At 37.4% G+C, this 22,295-nt stretch overlaps 1 protein-coding gene across 17 annotated transcripts in view; it reads left to right on the top strand.

Annotated features, from left to right (window-relative positions):
- magi2a (membrane associated guanylate kinase, WW and PDZ domain containing 2a) overlaps nt 1-22,295 on the top strand; it is a 297,727-nt gene that overhangs the window by 258,744 nt on the left and 16,688 nt on the right. For 8 of the 17 annotated variants that reach the window (XM_055189595.2, XM_055189598.2, XM_055189601.2 and 5 more), the window contains 8 exons: nt 4,953-4,984; nt 7,935-8,103; nt 12,716-12,757; nt 13,209-13,324; nt 14,372-14,564; nt 17,159-17,422; nt 19,807-19,992; nt 21,983-22,277. In XM_055189595.2, the coding sequence (XP_055045570.2) occupies nt 4,953-4,984; nt 7,935-8,103; nt 12,716-12,757; nt 13,209-13,324; nt 14,372-14,564; nt 17,159-17,422; nt 19,807-19,992; nt 21,983-22,277 (1,297 nt within the window). The remainder of the gene's footprint in view (nt 1-4,952; nt 4,985-7,934; nt 8,104-12,715; nt 12,758-13,208; nt 13,325-14,371; nt 14,565-17,158; nt 17,423-19,806; nt 19,993-21,982; nt 22,278-22,295) is intronic. The other 9 variants (XM_055189599.2, XM_055189610.2, XM_055189608.2 and 6 more) reach the window with 5 other exon arrangements.

Raw genomic sequence — 22,295 nt, 5'->3', positions numbered from 1 at the left:
TTCATTACGGAGTTGTAGACTGTGGAATAGAGAATGTTCACTTGTGACAATTTAGGTTATCTAAAATGAAGAACTACTTCATTGTCATAATTCATTTTCATTTTTAAATTCAAACCAGAACTGGAAAATTAACTCTAGGGCTTTTCACACTGCGCTTAACCCTGGGTTATCTTTGTTCTAAACCCTGCTTTTAACCCTAGGTTAGGCATCATTTCACACTTGTAATTTGGAAGCAGGGTTATCCCTGAAATTAATCCAGGGTTATAAGAACCTGCTTGTAATTTAAAGCGGGGTTATCCCTGAAATTAACCTAGGGTTATCTTTGTTCTAAACCCTGCTTTAACCCTAGGTTAAGCATCGTTTCACACTTGTAATTTGGAAGTGGGGTTATCCCTGAAATTAATCCAGGGTTATAAGACCCTGCTTGTAATTTAGAGTGGGGTTAACCCTTAAATTAGCCCAGGGTTATCTTCGTTCTAAACCCTGCTTTTAACCCTAGGTTAAGCATCAATTCACACTTGTAATTTGGAAGTGGGGTTATTCCTGAAATTAATCCAGGGTTATCTTCGTTCTAAACCCTGCTTTTAACCCTAGGTTAAGCATCGTTTTACACTTGTAATTTGGAAGCAGGGTTATCCCTGAAATTAAATCAGGGTTATAAGACCCTGTTTGTAATTTAGAGTGGGGTTATCCCTTAAATTAGCCCAGGGTTATCTTCGTTCTAAACCATGCTTTTAACCCTAGGTTAAGCATCATTTCACACTTGTAATTTGGAAGCGGGGTTATCCTGAAATTAATCCAGGGTTATAAGACCCTGCTTGTAATTTAGAGTGGGGTTATCCCTTAAATTAGCCCAGGATTATCTTCGTTCTAAACCCTGATTTTAACCCTAGGTTAAGCATCAATTCACACTTCTAATTTGGAAGTGGGGTTATTCCTGAAATTAAAGCTGCGGTCGGCAACTTATTTTATCATATTTTTTTATCATATTCACTGAAACCAACACTATGCTCCGATAGAACAACATCCATTAGACTGTTTAAGAAAAAACCCCGCTTTTAGCTCCACCTAGAGCCTGTTATTTGTTTTGCAAAAATCCACCGCTCCCGGTTCATTTGGTCCAATCAGCGCAGGCTGGTTCATTTGGTCCAATCAGCGCAGGGCTGTGTAAAATCTGCCTGTCAATCACAGTACCTGCACACACCACAGATCCCCATCCCCCTCGCGCGCGTTAGAATATCACGTGCATCCTCCTGAATTCATAGTTGTTTTGGTTTGAACAGCGTGATGGCGGAGAGAACTTTCAGTAACAAACTTCCGATTTCTCGGTTAACAACTAGAGCTAGGAAAACAACCAATGAAAAGAAGGAAACAAAGATAGAAAGCGACTGTGACCGTATTAAAACTAGGATCAATATCGGACCGGCATTTGAAAGGAATCTATGAGATTTCAAGCTGGATGCAGAGCTTGCCACATTTCTTCTCAACAAGTAATTGTGCTTTATCAACCATTGATTGTATTTCAGAGTGTTATGTAAGTAATCTAAGTATTCTTGCTAAGTATGCGTTCACAATAATACTTTTGCACACGCGCTGATGAGAACGAGCTCTGAGGGAGGTTGCTCGGAGGTAGTGGGGGAGGGACATGAAATTGTAAACATTTGGAAACTGCTCAATCCTCCAGAGTTGCCGACGGCAGCTTTAACCTAGGGTTATCTGCGTTCTAAACCCTGCTTTAACCCTAGGTTAAGCATCGTTTCACACTTGTAATTTGGAAGCGGGGTTATCCCTGAAATTAATCCAGGGTTATAAGACCATGCTTGTAATTTAGAGTGGGGTTATCCCTGAAATTAGCCCAGGGTTATCTTCGTTCTAAACCTTGCTTTTAACCCTAGGTTAAGCATCAATTCACACTTGTAATTTGGAAGTGGGGTTATTCCTGAAATTAATCCAGGGTTATCTTCGTTCTAAACCCTGCTTTTAACCCTAGGTTAAGCAGCGTTTCACACTTAAATTGGAAGCTGGGGTTATTCCTGAAATTAATCCAGGGTTATAAGACCCTGCTTGTAATTTAGAGCGGGGTTATTCCTGAAATTAACCCAGGGTTATGAAACCCTGCTAACCCTGCTTTTGTGGGGTTAACACCATATTGTGGTGCCAAACGCACAGAGTGTGAAATGAAGCAGGGTTAGAATGTTATGACCCCAATTAAACACAGCTAAAGCAGTTAATTAAAGTGTTCAAGGTTGCTTGATAATTACAGATAAGTATATGAGCAGGTTTTCAGACACCTGACCTAGGGTTAAGGAATGCACAGTGTGAAATGTCAGCTTATGAATACCCAGGGTTATTTCTTAACCCCTGGTTAAGTACAAACAGTGTGAAATGTGAAACAGATAACCCAGGATTCCGTTAACCCGAGGTTTATAATAACCCAGGGTTAACGATTTCCCGTGTGAAAAGCATGTGACGACTTGCCCCATGAGTACTTCGACTCGGCGCAGTAACACCCTCCCTCTCCCATTATGAGAGGGAGAAGGGGATCGGACTTTTCAGGCGAGTCGAAGTACTCCCAAAAGTGCTATTACGCCATAAAATATAGTTCCTCTTTTAAATCCGCTTAGAAAAGCGCTACGTTTTATTTTGTACCACCAAACTTGCTCGTATAACTACTCGTCTTAAATAGGAAAAACGTTGATGTGTTTGGTCACTTCTAACTTTATCTCTGATTGGTACCATTGAATGAATGGGGCTAAGCTAAATGCTATAGAAGTGTCGCAGCGCGCTCCAGCGCTTACGTGCACGCACACAGATGGTAGAGGGATGTATCAACAATTCTTAGTTAAGGTAATAACATAGTTTAATATTGAAAATGAGTAGACTATTCCTTTAAGATGCACACCAGTATTGTTTTTTGTACAGTTTGTTTGTAAAAACTACTTAAGGGGATTTTCACATCTGTAGTTTGGTTAATTTGGTCCGAACCAAAGGCAAAAAAAAAACATTGTAGCTATTTTAGCAGTTTTGGTTCCTTTTCACACCACACTGATTGCTCTGGTCTGAACCAGGTAACCCTAACTTTTGCAGTTAGGTCTGTTCAAGGTCAAATCACGTTCTCACCACAAAGAAATTGCTCCAGAGGTAGTATAAAAGTTTACCGAGACCACCTCTTCAAGGAAGGTGCGTACCCAAGTTCGATTGCCCAAATGAACCGTACCAAGTGAGGACACCCTAAATGTCCTAATATATGTGCCCTATAAGGCCTAGTCCTGAATTAATCTAAACCCTGTCTGGGAAAATGCCCCTATGTGTACTATAAAGGATACAGGTCTTCATCACACCACCTGAAAGTGAGTGGCGCATCATAAAGTGAAGCTAAAATAATTTGTTTTTTGGAGACTTTGTTTCTTGAACACAAAGCTTCTTTTTGAGTGTCAGGACTTTAGAAACAGTTGCTGTTTTATTCCCGTTGCATGGAACTGAAAATCATGGCATAATTGTTCAGTAACATCATAATCTTTCTTATTCAGTTGTGCCTTTCTGAAGGGCATCTGTGGCCAACATGAAGGATTGAGAAATGGTTGAATGCAAGACACGGAACGCGCTGTGTGGGTTTTTGTGAGTCTAGAGAGGAAATATTCATGAATGTGTTGTTTGATTTTGAAAGAGCATTGTTTAGCTCCTAATACCAGGAGAGGTGCTTTACACCGACAGTACTTGTTTGTTATGTTTCCAGTTCAAAAGCCTTGCAGCCTTTAGCCTCATCTCTCCACGGGGAAAATAAGAATTCGATGCGATGCAGAGACGTCATTCTGTGCATTTCAAGCATCTGTCCGTCATTGAATTTCTACATTGTTATATTGATGGCCCTAGGACTTTCTTCCCACATATTTGTTTTTTACAAATACAGGCTTTAGAGTCAAGTATTCCATTTATTTTAGATTCAATTTTTTTTTAGTTTAATACTCAAATAATAAACACTTGTCTTCATAGCGCAGCATTTTGGAAAGGAGAAATGGTCTACTTACTAAGACAAAAGTGTTATGTTAGATATAATAGATACAATTTAATAGCTGCCACATGAAATGTGTTCTCAGTGGTAATTGCACATTACGTTGTCTCATCTTTAAGGACTGTTCATTCTGTAATTCCACAGTAGTCTCTTTTTAAAACGTTATTAAAAGTACTTTATTCACGCCTCTTGAATAGATGCAATAGCTGAAGTTGTTTAATTCGGTATATATTAAAACTTGTAAATAAGCATTAAAAATCCACAATGAGAGGTTAAAGGAAAACACCACCGTTTTTCAATATCTTACTATGTTCTTACCTCAACTTAGATAAATTAATACATACTTATATTTTTTCAATGCGTGCACTTTTAATCGTTGTACAACGCTTCCTGAATGTGTTAGCATTTAGCCTAGCCCCATTCATTCCTATAGCTCCAAATTAAAGTTTTATTTTGTGCCACCATATTTAATCCTATAACTACTCATGTAACAGTCTTTAAATAGGGAAAACATAGAAGTGTTTGATGGTTTCTAAATTCATCCCTGTTTGGAGCCATTGAAATGAATGGGGCTAGGCTAAATGCTAACACATTCACGAGGCGCTGTACAAATATTAAAAGTGCACGCATTGAAAAAAGATAGGTATGTATTAATTTGTCTCAAGTTGAGGTAAGAACATAGTAAAATATTGAAAAATGGTGGGTTTTATTTTTACTTTAAAGGTATCATTTGAAAAGTTTAATTTAAAAAGAGGTTAGGATTTAAAATAAAGGACATATATGTGACCCTGTCTGTAAAATCCAGACTGATGTCTGAAAATCTAATTATGAGATTAAGAGCATCAATGTTTGATTTCATTTTTTTTATTGATTAGATCTCCACATTTTACATTAAAGATCCAGTAGTAGATATAAATAATTTGTTCTTTTACTATTTCAGGTCACTTTTCACCTTGGAAGGCCTCTAAACAGGTAAAACGTATTGTCGTCCAGCTTTCTGACTCTGCTTAATAATCTAACGCCAACCTTAAAAGTTTTTTGATGAGGTCTTATCATACTTACATACATTATACAACATAACTAAATATGTATGTCTGCATCAATAACCATAACTGTCGAGTCTTATTAATACCTGGATTGCGTAATACATACTTTATTACATTGTTATAACATATTGGCTAATTAACTGCTTTGCACTGCAAAAAGTGAAATTAGTTGGATTAAAAAAAACTTCAATTGGTAATACCTAAAAAAATTAAACTTTCATTTTTTCACTTTTAGTGTTACCAATTGAAGTAATAATTAGATCCAACTTTCACTTTTCAAAGTGTGTGCTACGCTGTTCCTTGTCTTTCTAAACGTGCAAGTAAGAATGACTAATTTTCTTTATATTGTAGATGTGCTTAAACTTCTCAAACAGCATATATGTTTATAATTTATATCCAGTGATATCAGCCCAAACATTTTCTTACTGACAGCTGGGGCTGCACGATAAATTGCGTGCATTTCGTCAGTAAAGCCGATTCTTTGATTAGTAATAAATCTACTGACAAGAGGGGAAATATCGCATTCATAATCGCAGGCGATTTAATCGCAATGCGATATTTCCCCGCTTGTCAGTGAACTACGGCTCTGTGTAGTAAATGCCGCATCATCTGAATGCAGGTGATGGCGATTTATTACTAATCAAAGAACTTTACTCGGCTTTACTGACAAGACGCGCGTGACAATCCTGTGCGATTTATCGTGCAGCCCTACTGCCAGCTGAATTCACTTGACCAAAACCCCTGAGAAATGTTTCCATAGCTGAAAATATATTGTTTAAATATATATTCTAGGACAGAGAGAACAGGCATATCTAGCCATCCACCTGTCCCATTTATTTATTTTCGGTCTGAGAATGACAAATACAGACAAGCACTGTCTCGTCCCATCGTCCATATAATCGAGGCCTGACAATGTACATAAATCAACCGACTGTTATTTACACTACAGAGAGTAAAGCACAGCGCTGCCGCCAGCTGCCAGCCACTGTACTTTCATTCCTCAACAGCTTTATTCCTCCGGGGAGCAGAACTGGAACGTAGCGAAAGTACCAACAGTGTGCGGTGCAACAGAGAGCTGCTGGCTCTTTTATAATCTTTCTCTTTTGAGATTGAATATGATATCATTTGCTAGACAGATTGCTAAAACACTTTCATTAAAGATTAGAGGACTATCATTTCCATAACCAATGAAGTGTTATGATCGGTACATCCACACTTGAAATGACAGTACATGATACCAATGCTCTGCTATGTGGTTATAGCTGTCAAAATACAGAAAAGTTTTAATCCATAACAGAAGATACTGTCTGAATGAATGTGATATATATATATAGTTGGAAACTGAGGGTGCAAAAAATTGTAATAAATATTGAGAAAATCGACTTTAAAGTTGTCCAGATGAAGTCATTAGCAATTTCATCCACTTATAAACATAAAGTTTTAATATATTTACGATAGGAAGCATACAAAATTGCCTTATGGAAAATGGCCTTAATATCTTAATAGCAACAATATCCAAATGATTTTTTGGCATAAAAGATAAATCAATAATTTTGTGCCATACAATGTTTTTTTTTTGTGCTTTTGGTTCAAATATACCTGCCTGACTTAAGACTTAAAGGTTTTGTGGTCCAGGGTCACATATATACTTCAAAAAAATGTATGCCGTAGACCAAAACATGTTAATGACAACACTTGCATGTGTTAACTTGGCAATGACACATTTTCATCTGCCCACAAATAGTTGTCTTCACGCACAGATGATCACTGAAATTAACTTATACTAACACACACTGACTGATTTGTAAACTTTGATAATTCTAATTTTTGCAGCCTTTGCTTTCTTGTGTTTTTTACTGTCTTTATCTTATGCCCTAATTGTTTTGTTTTTTTAAAGGAAAACACCACCGTTTTTTTATATTTTACTATGTTCTTACCTCAACTTAGACAAATTAATACATAAATATTTTTTTCATACATGCACTTTATCTTTGTACAGCGCGTTGTGAATCTGTTAGCATTTAGCCTAGCACCATTCATTCCTTAGGATCCAAACAGGGGTAATATTGACAGAAGTTTGAGCGAGAGGGGAGTAGTCAGGAGTGATGATGTTATTGCGCGCCAAGGTCGAAGTGTTGCAAACTAAGTGCTCTTCCGCCATACAATGTAGTTCTCATTTTTGTTCGCTTGAAAAATTGCCCCTTTTTTGTGCCACCATACTTACTTGTGTAACTACTCATGTGTTTTTTGGCTTCTAAATTCATCCGTTTGGATCCTGGGGAATGAATGGGGCTAGGTTAAATGCTAATACATTCACGACGCACTGTACAAAGATTAAGTGCACGCATTGAAAAAAGATGGGTATGTATTAATTTGTCTTAGTTGAGGTAGGAAAACAGTAAAATATTGAAAAACTTTGGTTTTTCTTTAACATTCGTTTTTATTCATCGAGCAAAGATGGCCCAGATAAATCCATTGTACCTCCTTGATGTTCTTTATGCATTCCACCTGCGTAACCTAATTTTGGGTGAAGAGCGGAAGCGGGATGTTGTGAAGTGTTTTGGGAACGTGTCTCGACCACAGCTGCATTTGACTCAGAAAACCAAAATATTATATTCTGGACTGTTAGCGAATCAACATCAGGTGTCCTTGATGAGCTCATGAATGCAGCCTTATTTTGCTGAGCCAAAAACTAACATGCTGGGCAAAACAAATTTCTCCAAGTAGGCTCATTGCCTTCCTATATCAGGGCAACGGAAATATCAGGTGGAAGTTACCTGAAAGAAGATTGCTTACTCATATTCGCATATTAATTAACCGGGAGCACTGGGAGACACATAGGATGGGTTGTTTACTGAACGCTGGTGTATTTGCAGGTTTTGGAACATTGGGATTCTCACAGCAGTCCTACGGCCAGTCTATCTATCCATGCTCTTCCCCACAGTGTTCCTTATCTACACTGGCCCACAGGTCCAGAGTTTGACCTGGGCAAACCTGATCCATATGACCTGTATGAGAAGTCCAGGGCTGTCTTTGAGACTAGGCGTAAGTAAACCTGGAACCACTTTTGCTGGCGTCTACAGCTAGCATTGATTCCCAGCTTGCTTTTGTCATGCAAAAATTCACATACATGCTTGTATGCACCAAACACACTGAGTTTTAGATTGTTTTTTGCTTTTAAATTGGTTGTTGTTTATCACAAGACATGTAATACTGTGTCCTAACCGGATGCAGTGCAATAAACGCTACCTCTTAGTTTTTGGTTTAACTGACTTTGACAAGTGATGGGCAACCAAACGTTTTATTTAACTAGGGCCACACTAAAAGTTTTTCAAAATCTGAGAGACCACAAACATGATGAAGATTTAACAGTTTGTTCCTAAAGTGTGTGGACTGCCACTATGTGGTCATGACAGCACACAACGCACCATCAGATTAAGAAATCTTGCAGAAATGTCTCTTGGGGTCAAATGTGACCTCACAATAAACAAACATGGTGGATGACGTGCATATAGAAATGGCATTAATACGGTCAACAGCTTTTTACATCGCTGATGTCCATGTCATGTTGGACTGTACGTGCTGCGCCATGACTGCAGTTGTTATGGTTTCGTCTTTCATCAGCTCGCTTTCTGATTGGGTATCGTTTCATTTCACGTGACAATCTACAGCGTGTGTACGGGTTTGTCGTCGGGTTCCACCCCACACAACAAGATTTCTGATCGTAAATATTCAGCATGTTAGGGGTGGGTTTAGGTTTTATTTACAAAAATGCTGTCCTTCGGTCAACATAATATGTTGCCCTGAGGACATCTCTCATTTGGCAAAATCAGGTCTAGCATACAACCACAAAGACGATCGGGACTTTACTTAGGATTGTCTTAAGGGGGAAATCATCCCAAATCCGTCTCGATTATTTTTAATGGCGCGTACACACAAAAAGCAAATTTGCACGAGTAGATTACATACAAAGTCAATGAAAAGACGCGAATAGGTGCGAACTCGCACAGGGTGATGCGAATTACGCAAATTGGAGGGGAGGCAATTGCGGCGAACACGTGCTATTCTCTTCTAACGCATCTTCCACGCAAGTTTAAAATATTCAACTCAAGTGTAAAATTGACATAACATCAAGTTAAATCTCGCGAGTAATCTAAAGTGAGGAACGCGATGCTTAGCGATTGGTGTGTACGCAGCATTAGTGTGTGGCAGCCTTTAGTTGCTTGGTATCTTTTTGTCACATGTGTAATCTTAATGTTCTAAATTATATACATTAGATACAATAAATTAGATACAATATTCAATTAATTTAAATGACATCTACCGATAGTCATGAAAGCTGTGAAGTGCAAAGCATACAAACTGCAATTCTGTTGTGATTGTTACCCAATTCAAAATAATAATCACACAGCATGAGTTCTGAAGCGTTTTCCACCCCTTTTGATCACCAGGATATAATTTGCCCTGATCTTTGGGTGTTTATGTCCAATATCCGATATTGGGGAAAAATAGCTTTTTAGCTGCCAATACCAGTCCCTCCAAAAAAACTTGATTATGCGGTCCCATGATTGAATTCAGAATCAGCCAAAGTCCGCATATTTATGCAGGGGCCGCATTTTTTAAATATGCCGCACTTTCGCCTCATAAATTCCAGATTTCGGCTCGCAAAATATGCTGGGCTTCCATGTTTCATAATCGGCGCATTTTTAGCATAAAGTCACATATATCTTAGCAGAAAGTTGAAAAATTTAGCATTTACTTCACACATGCGCAGCCATGTCCCCTGTTGTCATGGGAATGTTAGGAAGTGACGTAATTATGCCACGTGAACATCAACAGTTTTTGCAAGTTCAGGCAATTTTGGCAAGTTCTCGCAATTTAATCGCATAAATATCCCGCATATTCCATCGCATTTTTAAGAAAACGTCCTGCAAAATCAAGGATTTTTGCCCGCAACAATCACAAAAAACGTGTTTTTCTGAAAGGAATGTATCAGCGCATCCCTAATTTCTTACTCCATGTTGTTGTATGTTCTGATTCGATGTGACTGGTCCACTTCACACAGCATTAAAAATCGTATTCGCATGAGGTTACGACATTTTTTGAGACTTAAATCGGCTATTTTTGTACTTTTCAGCTGATGTTATTCTACTTGGTAAGTGGTTTTTGTGGTCATATCTTCTTATACCACAAATATTAAATTATACTATGATGAGATGCACAGAGCTTCTGTGCACTAGAGAAAACTCAAGTACGTTGATTTGGCCATTATATAACACTTTACATTATTAATGCAGGCACTTTCTTTACCAAATTTAGAGACTACCACACGTACAAGCTTTCTGAACTTTTCGATCTCAGCAAACCAACTCGCGTATTCACGAAGCGTATGTTTAATTCATTGATTTTAAAAGCATCAATAAATGCAATCTTTTCTTATTAAATTAATATGTCTGAACTGTCAGTAGTTGATGTTGGATCTATTCAGGGAGATTTGCAGGGGCAGTGAAAAAATAGTTTGTAGTCACAAAATTTTAGTGGACTATCGTATCTAACTGTGTTGGGTAGGAGATCTTTTCCATGCACTCCAATTGGTGGTTGATTGCTACGTCTCTTTATTTGCTCACGTTCCCTCAAACTCCCAGCTCTCTTTGAAATTGAATGAGTTCTGGCTGCCTTGTCACTTTAAATATCTGTTAGTGTCTTAGACCCTTAAGTGGATCATAAACTGTACCACACCGGACCCTAATTTAATGGTTGTTTTTTCGCTAGTGAAATGATAGTATTCAAGGATGCAACCATCTGTTCTGCAGGATGTTGGCATCAGTATTGTTTAATTTTTATACCTCTTTTCTACACTGTTTTGTATATAGATTTTCTTTTGCAGCAGACAATGACAGGTTTATAGTGGAGAGGATGGTTGATATAATGAGTTGATTAGAGATTTGCATATTTCACTTTTTAACAAATTGGTGTGCTTGAATATACTGCATAGATAAAACACTGTAAGTTAAAAAGTTGTGACTCAAAATCTAATTTAATCCTGGAAATAAACAAAAGTTTAAGAATGTTAAAAATCTGGAGTAAAAGAAACAATGCTGTAAGATAAAGGAGATATTCAAGGTTCTGCACAAGATCAGAATCGTCAAGCACACTTGAATCTTTCAAGGTCCCTAATAAATTGAAATGACCTATGTTAACTATTTTGTAGTTAACATAGTAGTCAAATAGTCTTAAAGCATATTAAAAACACAGACATAAAAACAACAATAAAAACTTGATTTTCACTACAGGGGACTTTAATATATCACGTAAGATATTACATAATCAGTTTTGGGGGTAACACATTACAAGTAACATGCATTACAATACGTAATATTATTACTTTTCAGAAGTAACGAGTAAAGTAACGCATTACTTTATAAATCTACACACTAATATTTGAGTTCCTTTTTTTTAAAAGTAATGCGAGTTACTTATCAGTTTCATTTATTTTATTTAAAAAATGATAATAATGTACAGAATTAAATTGAATATAGTTACATAGAATTACGCACTTTATTCGTGCGCACCTGAGCAGGAACAGTTTAAGTCAGAAACGGAGATGGCAGGTCAGAACTTGACATTTTTGTGATGGAAAATGCAATTTCTGAATGCAGAACTTCTCAGTCATAAAAACACCTACAAGGCCTGAAAGAGATCAAGCCTCAGCCAAGTAAGAAAAAGTAACACAAAAGTAACGTAAGTATTACTTTCCATTAAAAGTAACTTAGTGTCGGAGTCGATAGTGTAGTGGACAGTGCTCCGACATGTGGTGAAAAAGCACTTCTGGCGACCTGAGTTCGAGTCACGGCTCGGGGTCCTTTGCCAATCCCATACCCCTCTCTCCACCCTGTACTTTCCTGTCATCTCTCAATTACTGTCTATCAATAACAAAAATAAAATAAAAAAGGCAAAATGGCCCAAAAAAGCAACTTTTAAAAAAAGGAACTAAGTAACGCAATTAGTTACTTTTTTGGGAAGTAACTTAATATTATAATGCATTACTTTTAAAACTAACTTTCCACAACACTGTACATAACACATATTGGGATCTACAGACACACAAAAATGCCAGATGTGGTGATATAGATATTAGGTGTGATGAGTGCTAACTACAGAATTATGGAGCCAAGACAGACTGTGATTGGGTTCTGTGGTGTGTTTTTTGTATTTTAATTTATTTTTTCTGGTGTTCATTTCCTAAGATTTCTGATACGTGTGATCTTAGTTTACAAGGAAAATGTTTTGTATAGTTGTAAACTGCTTCATTTTGTAAAATTGCATTTCTCAGTGTGTTCAGTCATAACACTGTTTTGTTTTATAGCTATTTGAATATGCAGTCGATTTTAAAGTTAACTAAAAGATTTCTAGTTGGTATAGTTTGGCATAATATAAAGATGCCATAAATCCTTTGTTTATGTGTATGCAAATGATCTGTATTGCTTTGTGACTGCTTTGTGGTTGTATATTACATTTTAATTGAGACAAGAAGATATGTTTCTGTTTGCTATATATATATATACATATACATTAGTATATTTCCAGGTGTACCTGTATGTGAATGTGTATGGAAGCTGTGATTTATTGGCTGTCCCCACATCTCTCTCTTTCTCAGAGCCAGGTCTTCCTCGACCAGCCCTCTCAGCTGACCCCTCCGGTGAGTAAATATATCTGTACCCAAAACAGAAACACACTGACAGATGAAGCCCTGCATACACAATGAGAGAAAGACAGTCTACAATTTATTTTTCATTCATTTCTTGTGACCTTGACATGAAGTTTGTGGAATATGTTTAAGAATAGTTACAGGATTTTTTTTCATCTGCTTTTGGCAGATTTTTACTTTGAGATTAAACATGTCTATATATTCTAGGTTTTAGATTAAAAGGACAGTAAGCAAATTATAAATAATGAAAAATGTACATTTATGCAGTTTTCAGATGCCTTTATCCAAAAGATTTACAGTGCATTCAATCTAATACATTTGTACCCATATGTGTATTACTGGGGATCAAACCCATGACATTTGCTGCTAACCAGTCGACCAAATAAGTAAAGCTTGACAAAATTGTAAGATTAATGCACACCTCCAATGTTCCTTTGCACAGCAGCAGAGTTTCAGGAGGTGGAGGTTCACCTGCGCAGGCAGAAGTCCGGTTTCGGCTTCAGGATCCTGGGTGGAGAGGAACCAGGACAGCCTGTGAGTCCGGAGGCTCAGGAGAAGGCTCGTACTCTAGAACTAATGCACACGCTTTCATAAAGAGACCTCACCATCTGTAACTAACTATTTATAAATGGATGGAGAGTCTTTTCCATCTAACATTTACTTACCTCGGAAAACTCCAAACTCTGCTTATTTATTATGATAAATTGATATATGGCTTTATCAAAATGTCACCTGTTTTGATGTTGGCTGTTTTAAAGTCTCTCTTCAAGCTTGATGACTCACCATGTGAAAGCTGATTGGTTTGGTTATGGGGCATCTAACGGTGAGATTGCGAATTGCAACCAACAGCTTAGTGCACAGCTAACCCCTTAATTTCAAAATGCATAGTAAAGTTATGGGAGCAACCACAGGACAAACATGTTGGCTGAGACAACGTAGGGGCGAAACCCTTTCTGTTAAATGGTTCGCCCCCTTAACTAAGACCTTTTTATTGCCCTGATGAAGCATATGAAGTGTTACTGGTCACCAGGCTAGCCACAAAAAAGTAACCTGCTCAAACATATAACCAGCAAGAGTACATTCACACTGACCAGCTTAGCTTAACCAGCAAGAAGCTGCAGTTTCCCTATGGCTTAATCAAACTGGTCAACTGGCTTTTACCAGACATACCATGCGGTTGGCTGACCAGTATCACCAGCTAAAGTTTGCAGTTATTCAGCACGACTATGCTATTCTATCAGCTGGACCTATTAACTGGACTATTAACACTACAATCTCAGAAATAAAAGTGCAAACGTTGTCACTGGGACAGTACCCTTTCAAAAAAGGTACACCTCTGTACCCAAAGAGTGCATATTAGGTCTTCAAAGGTACATATTGGCAGTTCAATATTTGTACCTAAATGGTAAATATTAGGACCTTTTTTAAGGGGCACTGCCCCAGTGATAGCTTTGTATCTTTATTGTTGACAATGTATGCAGAATAAATCAGCCATGGCAAACATGGTGTAAGCTAGTGTACACTTCATTCATTTACTGAGTCTATATTTCTCTGTAATGTCCTTAAGTCTAAAGAGTCTGTAGTAACATTGCCATGCTTGTACAGATCCTGATTGGTGCAATCATTGAGAAGAGCCCAGCAGATAAAGATGGACGCCTCCGACCCGGAGATGAGCTCATGTCCGTTGATGGAATCCCTGTGGCAGGAAAACCTCACCGTTATGTCATCGACCTGATGCACGGTGCCGCCCGGACCGGCCAGGTCAAACTAACTGTGAGACGGAGAGTTCAGGCCACAGGTGAGAGATATCAGGCGTGTGGGAGAACTTTTCAGTGTTTCGCACACACTGACAAAGTTTGCAATGTTTTGTAGTTTACCTAGAAATGACCATTTTTTCATCAATAAAATGAAAGGAAATAGGGGGCTCCAAAAATGAAACTTACTATAAAGTCAATGTAAAAGTATATCAATTTATTTGATAGTGTGTTTTCACATATGTTGGTGCGCACCGTGGTGCGGCCTCGGACCGCACCAAAATACATTGTATCATTTTTCAGTTAGTGCGGTCCGTGTTCACATATATTGTTTTTACCGTACTCGAAACGCCGCACTGTACACCATGTGACAACGGTCAGCGCTGTCATTGGTCTCTGACAGCTCTTACCATCTCATGACCACCCCCCATGTTTCCACGATAACCAGCCTGACAGGAAGAGCGACGCTAGCAAGATATGGAGATAAACGATGCACGTCTTTGCGAAGTTTCTTTGTTTTAATGCGAAATTGCGCAACTGTTCTATTAAAGCCCTTCTCACGGAGCCAGCACTATTTTTGTGTGTGGAGGACAGCTGTGCATTTATAAAATCATCAGCTCAAACGTCCAGGAGACAGGGTATCTCTAGCCTGGGTGCCAGCCGATCTTAGCCCCGCCCACAACATTTTGAGAATGGGAAGATCGGTCTGGGGTTACTCCGTTGAGGAGCTACTATGCTAGACCCAAAGCTGGTCGAACCAATCAAATTGTCAGGGCGGGCTTTATACGATGATGGACAGATGATCAACAGTAACGTAATGAACCACGTCACCAAAGAGCGCGTGTGTTGAATCTGTTTACAACAAAATGGCTGCTGCTGTAGAATTCAGATGTGTGGATTCTGACATTGAGTCTGTTCTAAAAGATATCGATAGAGCATTGATTTTAAAAGAGGAAGAGGGAAATGCGAGCAAGGCATTTGTTGATGTTTTTGCCGTCCTTCCTACGGGATTCGGCAAAAGTTGGTCGCAACTGAAATGGGTATCACGGTGATGCAGCTCGGCGTGCATGACGAGATGGATATAATTAGCGGTCGTTGCCAGCTTCTTTTTGGAAGCCCGGAATCGTGGTTGCTGAATAAGTGGAGGGACATGCTAGGCTCCAATATTTTCAAGCCAATGTAATGGGTATCGTCGTGGATGAAGTTCACCTAACGTACACATGGTAAGAGATAGTCTGACTGTATGACTTACTGTAAATACTTAATGTTGTGATATAAACGAAATGTTGTAAACATAATAGGTGTTGATGTACGTTCGCTAACTCAGACTTAGTATAATCATGTTGTTCTAAACCTGTATGAATTTCTTTTTTTCTGATGAACACAAAATAAGATATTTTGAGAAATTATGGTACACACACAGCAGATAGTGACCATTGACTTCCATAGTAGGAAAAATATTTTGGAAGTATTGTGATGAAGAAAATATTGTGATAAATGATGGTAAGCACACAGTTGACGGTACTTATTAAATTCCATTATATTTTTTATTCCTACTATGGAAGTCAATAGTCACTATCTGCTGTGTGTTTATTTCATTTCTCAAAATATATTTTGTTTTTCCAAAAAAATTAATTCATACAGGTTAAGAACAACATAAAGATGAGTAAATGATGACAGAATTTTCATTTTAAAGTGAACTATCCCTTTAAAGCAGGGGTGGGCATCGAGGGCCACAGTCCTGCAGAGTTTAGCTTCAACCTTAATCGAACACACCTGAATGTCATTTCCAGTCCTGAAGACTTCAATTAGATTTTTCAGCTGTGTTTGATTAGGGTTTGAGATAAGCTCTGCAGGGCTGTGGCCCTCAGGACCAGGAGTTGCCCACCCCTGCTTTAAAGTTTTAAACCTCTTCTTAAAAGTAATGCGTTTTTTGAACCATTAACCACTCAATAATGAAGTTTTTACCAACAAAATATTGGCCCTTTAAACTTGATGTCACTGGGGCGAAAGCAGCTCATACAAACAAATTTATAGGAAAAAGCACCTCTTTCGACTTGCTATGAGATTGTGTTGAATATTTCTTGTGTAGCTCAGATTATGTGACCTCTGAAGCACTGCCTCCCTGATCCTTCCTGCTGCTCATTCTTATCTTCCATGGACAATCATTTCTATCCTCAACATCTCAGTGGAGTTTGAGGCAAAAGGTCTGGCGGCTGGCTTTATTGGTTTACTGTTTGATCACAGTGAGCCTTCATAGCCAAACTAGAATGTGTGTGTGAATTTCACTCACTTTAAGTCTACTTTGATTAATTGCTGTTTTGCTGTTTCGCACTGTTTAAAAAAAAAACTGAAATATTATTATCGTCTAATAATCATTATATCATTTAATCATCATCTGTCATAACTGTTGCTATTTATTCATTTGAGATTAAAGAGTGTTTGGAAGCTGAAAGGGGTGAAAGGAAAGGTTCGTCTGTACAGTAAATTATATTTAGTTTGTCATTTCATTTGTTTTGATGAATGTTCATGCTGCTCTTTTCCATGCAGTGAAAGCTGACAGGGAAGAGAGCCTGCCAAACTTCAAAAACTACAAAAAAGATCCATAAATGTATTTTGTCTATGTCGTTATCTTCAGGTGAACCCTTTCCAGAGAATGGCCGTAGTCCTGGGTCCACCCAGCATAGCTCTCCCAGAAGTGACTTCAACTCCAGAATTATCTCAAATAACTCCACCCCCTGCCAGAACTCTGCCCCATCCACCACAGGCTCCTCCCCACCAGACACAGTAGCCAGTCAGAATTCACAGCCCAGTGATGTCACAATCCAGCGCAAGGAGAGTGAAGGATTCGGATTTGTTATTATCAGTTCGCTAAACAGGCCCGAAACAGCGGCTGCTGCTGGTAAATATGCTACACCTTTGATACAAACCATTCGTGACCATGCATGTGATATCCAGGCTAAAGTGTCATAATCTAATTATGAGATTAGTAGCAAAAGTTGAATTTCAGTCATTGATTTCACTTTGATTTTAATCTTTGACATGACCTTAACGCATTTCCTCGCCAGACATTTTTTAAAAAGTTGCCTGCCAGTATTTTTTGTGATTTTCAGAAAAGTATCACAAAATGCCTTCCAGGAAAATTTTATTCTAAAAATATATAAACATACAAATATATCAAATGAAAGAACAGACCCTCTGCTTTCAAACAAACAAACAATAAACAAACAAAACATGGAAAACCGTTTTATATCTATATTTTTTCTCTGCTTATAAACTCTTAAATATAGGTATTTTTCTTTCAAAATATATTTTATAGCATAAAGCTGAAATAATTGCATTTTTGTGAGGGAATTTTGTTAGAGATCAGATTCAGAAAGATTATTAAACACAGAGTTTAAAATTAGGAAATAACGTTTTAGCTTCAGTTTTTTTCATAAATTTAGTAATTAACATAAAATTAACATAAAAATTCTTTAGAAATGTTTTTTAATATACATTTTTTTTCTTAATTGACTATAACTCGTCAATGGTGGGGAAAAGAGTTAATGGTGATTTTATGGTATGGAAGGAATTTTTGGTCTTTTTTAAATTAATTAATTAAATGATAAAATAAAAAATGTAATCGCAAAATATGTCCCAAAATTGAAAATTGAATGCTAAAATAAAAATTAAAACACTAAATTAAATAATTTAATTTTCAACATGATGAAGCATCATTCTGGCCAAATGGAAAAATTAAATTAAATTGATGATTTGACATTTCATTTTCCATATAGACGGTTTCAGCAGTAACAACATAAACAAGCGGCTGTCACGGTCCACACGTAACTTCCGGTAAACTCCGCTAATAATAAATAACAACAAAGTACTTTAAACGTAGTTTATTTATATAACAAGCAAAAAAACAACACATAGATTACCTAGGAAACCAAAACACTTGTTATTTTCGACGAGGCATTTGTTCAAGAGATCAGATTAGCAACTAGTCAGACCATTAAAAAAATGAAACCGGAAGTAAAGTTCGGATCCAGACGTGTATCACGTGCGTCCGATGAAACCGTCTATAATCTTGAGGCAAGACAGCCAATATTAAAATAAAAAGGCAGACTTCAAAAGGAATCTGTAAAAACATTTTTTAAAACGCTTTTTATTCATGCCCAAGCAATAATGGGGACCAAATTAAAATGTAAATTTCAGTTTTAATTTTATGTTCTCTTTTTAGGTTAACATTTTCTTTTTCATTTTTGTTTTCATTTTCCTGTTCATTTTTATTTTCAACTTGTATGCAAATTCAATGTTAATCAGTGGGTGGGGTTTACTTGCTCAAAAAAAGGGGATTGGCTGAAGCAATGTTGCCAACTCAGCGACTGTGTTGCCAACTTAGCGACCTTATTGCTACATCTAGCGACTTTAGACCAATTTAGCCAAACTTAGCGACTGTTTGGATGAATCTTAGCTTCACATCTGTACAGATAAGCTACTGTGTCGATTTTAAAAATGAAATATCAAATCATCAATTTAATTTAATTTTTCAATTTGGCCAGAATGATGCTTCATCATGTTGAAAATGAAAATGAAATAATTTAATGTTTTAATTTTATTTTAGCATTTAATTTTCAACTTTGGGACATATTTTGCGATTTAATTTTTTATTTTATCATTTAATTAAATAATTTAAAAAAGACCAAAAATACCTGCCATATTTATGTAGAAAATGCTGTAAAATAATCAAACACACTTTTATACAAAGTAACCTGCATTTAAGTTTTATATATTTTGCTTTACCAGTTTAGCTACTTATTCCTAGTTGGTAAAAACAACCAAAAATAGACTTGGAATAGTGGCGTCACTGCACCAAAATCAACAATAAAATGCTCTCACTCTATCCGAATTTAAGCTTTACATTGCATACTTTAAACACCCTGTAACATCATATAGATTTGCATTATAAATGCATTACTGAAGACTTGCTCATTTTCAATGACTCAGTAATAGATGTACAGCTTCTTTTCACCCTCCAATGTCCTTTTAAAATCTTGCCCCAAACAGGAGACGGCAAATTGCTAATAGCTCACTCAGGCTGGCTTCTTCAGAGGGTCACAGAGGCATTAAAAATGCAGCATGTCTTTATAAACTTGTATTTTATTAATGGATGCACCTCTTTTTGAGGACCATAGGGGCTGGTTACAATGTGTTTTTGCAGCACCCACGCTTGAGCCTAAAAATAGGGAGTTCAGATTTCGGTGTATTACATAAAATCTTTTTGCGTATGTGTGCCATCAGCTGTGCCACATAAGATCGGACGGATCATTGAGGGAAGTCCTGCAGACCACAGTGGGAAATTGAAGGTTGGAGATCGCATACTGGCCGTCAACAATCAGTCTATCGTCAATATGCCGCATGCCGACATAGTCAAACTGATCAAGGACGCGGGACTCAGTGTCACACTCAGGATCATCCCTCATGAGGGTGAGTGCATGCCTGTTTGCTGGTAGTATTTAAATACAGTTGTTGACTAAATGTTACTCAAAGTTTTGGGTTCCTAGTTAATCATATATAGTAAGTCATTTTTATTATGTTGTGTACATTTATTACAATTTTTTTAATCCACAGAGGAAAGAATCTGCCTCGCTAGCATAATATTTACATCTTATTTACAGTCTTTACCCAATTACAAGTCAAATGCACCTTTTATCTACAAATCATGCTATCAATTGTGATGACACAACTAAACCCAAGATTGCTCCTTCCGTAATCAATAAAGCCATCTGCACTGCAAGTACCCAAAGTTGTGCTGCTTGGAGTGCAGTCAACCTTTGTTGAGCAATGTAGTTGTCAAGATGCTTGCTTTAAAGGGACACTCAACTTTTTTAAAATAGGCTCATTTCCAGCTACCCTAGAGTTAAATATTTGATTTTTACTGTTTTGGAATCCATTCAGCCGATCTTCGGGTCTGGGGGTACAACTTTTAGCATAGCTTAGCATAAGCCATTGAATCTGAGTAGACCATTAGCATCGCGCTCAAAAATGGACATGGAGTTTCGATATTTTTCCTATTTTAAACTTGACTCTTCTGTTGTTACATCATGTACTAATGCAATTGCTTGGATCCACTGTATGACATGGTCAGTGGTCAGTGACAAAAACGGTTGGGCAAGATGAGAATTTTTTTTAAACTTGTTTTAAAATTATGCATCAGGTTTATGTCAATGCACAGTGTATTTATGTTCATTTTATGCAATAAAAAATTACATTTGCACTATTTTTATAAAAGTTAAGACTGAATGGACCTGAAAATGTCAAATGGTGTAACTGCCAGTTGTGCCAAGGAATGAGAAATATTACATATTTTATCCACCTTGATGTCATGGAAGCGTAATCATAAAAACATTTTAAAATAAAATAAAATAAAATATATATTTCTTAATGTAAATATGTCAGTATTTGTCCTGACATATACTGAAAACAGCTCTGTTTTCTAAATAATTTTTGACAAATAATGTAAAAAAAATCATATTACACTAAACTAGATGATTATATTTTATTCCACATTTTTATGAATATATCTATATTTTAATTTTAAAAATACTAGTTACACCAATTGACACAGACCGGTTACCCCACATTGACATTTTTGCGAATATTCTTTTAAAATGAAATAAAAGAAATTTTAGACTTTAGACTCAAAAAAGAGAATGTATGCAAGTAATCTGCAAATTTATTTTGAAATTTTAACCCTTTTACATTTAATTTATCCATACGGACACAAAATAATTAACTTCACGTCATTGACCCACATACTGATGAAATGTATAGCTTGAGTGCACAGTAATTTGCTTTGGATAAAAACGTCAGCCAAATCCGAAAATGTAAGAAGATCATGTACACTCTAAAAACAAACGGTGCTATATAGCACCAAAAGTGGTTCTTTGGTCGTAATCATAGAAGAACCGTTTTTAGTGCCATATAGCACCTGTGTAGAACCACTTAGTGCTATGTAGAACCATATGTGGTGTTATAGTGGTTCTATATGGCCCCCATATGGTTCTACAAAGGTGCTTCACTGGTGCTATATGGCACTAAAAACGGTTCTTCTATGATTACGATCAAAGAACCACTTTTGGTGCTATATAGCACCGTTTGTTTTTAGAGTGTAGAACCTGTTGAGCTTTACCCCTCATTCAGAAGGCGTTTTTTAAATCTGATTGTCATAATCAAATGAGTACCATCCACTCCAGTAACTTGACGAGAGACTCCACTGCTTGGTAGTCGCTCCCGAAAGTCGCACATCATTTGCATAAAGTTCAACTTTTCTTAACTGTCTCACGTTGCTGGACATGTCCCATCCGGTCGCCGGAAGTCACCGAGCTTAGTTAGTCTACCATTATTAGATTGCAGACAGTAGGCTAAGGCTATATATGTGATTGGCCAACTCATTCTCATCGTATATGTGTTTCAGAGACAAATAGCACGCCATCTGCAGGCAGTTCAGAGAAACAGAGCCCTATGGCTCAGCCCAGTCCAGTGTGCCAACCCTGCACTGTGAACCAGACCAGTGCCCCTCCTCAACCCAACTCCACTCCCCAGTCCAACTCTGCACCTCAAACCAACTCCACAACTGAGCCTATCTCAGAAGCACAACCGAGCTCTGTCACTCAAACCAGTCCAGCCAATCAGCCCAGCTCAGTGATCCAGCAAAACATGCCAACCCAGCCATCAGCAGTGCCAGGACAGATCTACAGCCACGACAGTGGGTAAGACACACAGATCTC

This window comes from Misgurnus anguillicaudatus, chromosome 1 (assembly GCF_027580225.2).
Source record: "Misgurnus anguillicaudatus chromosome 1, ASM2758022v2, whole genome shotgun sequence".
Classification (NCBI taxonomy): Eukaryota; Metazoa; Chordata; class Actinopteri; order Cypriniformes; family Cobitidae; genus Misgurnus; species Misgurnus anguillicaudatus.
This window is presented reverse-complemented; position numbering and strand designations above follow the sequence as displayed.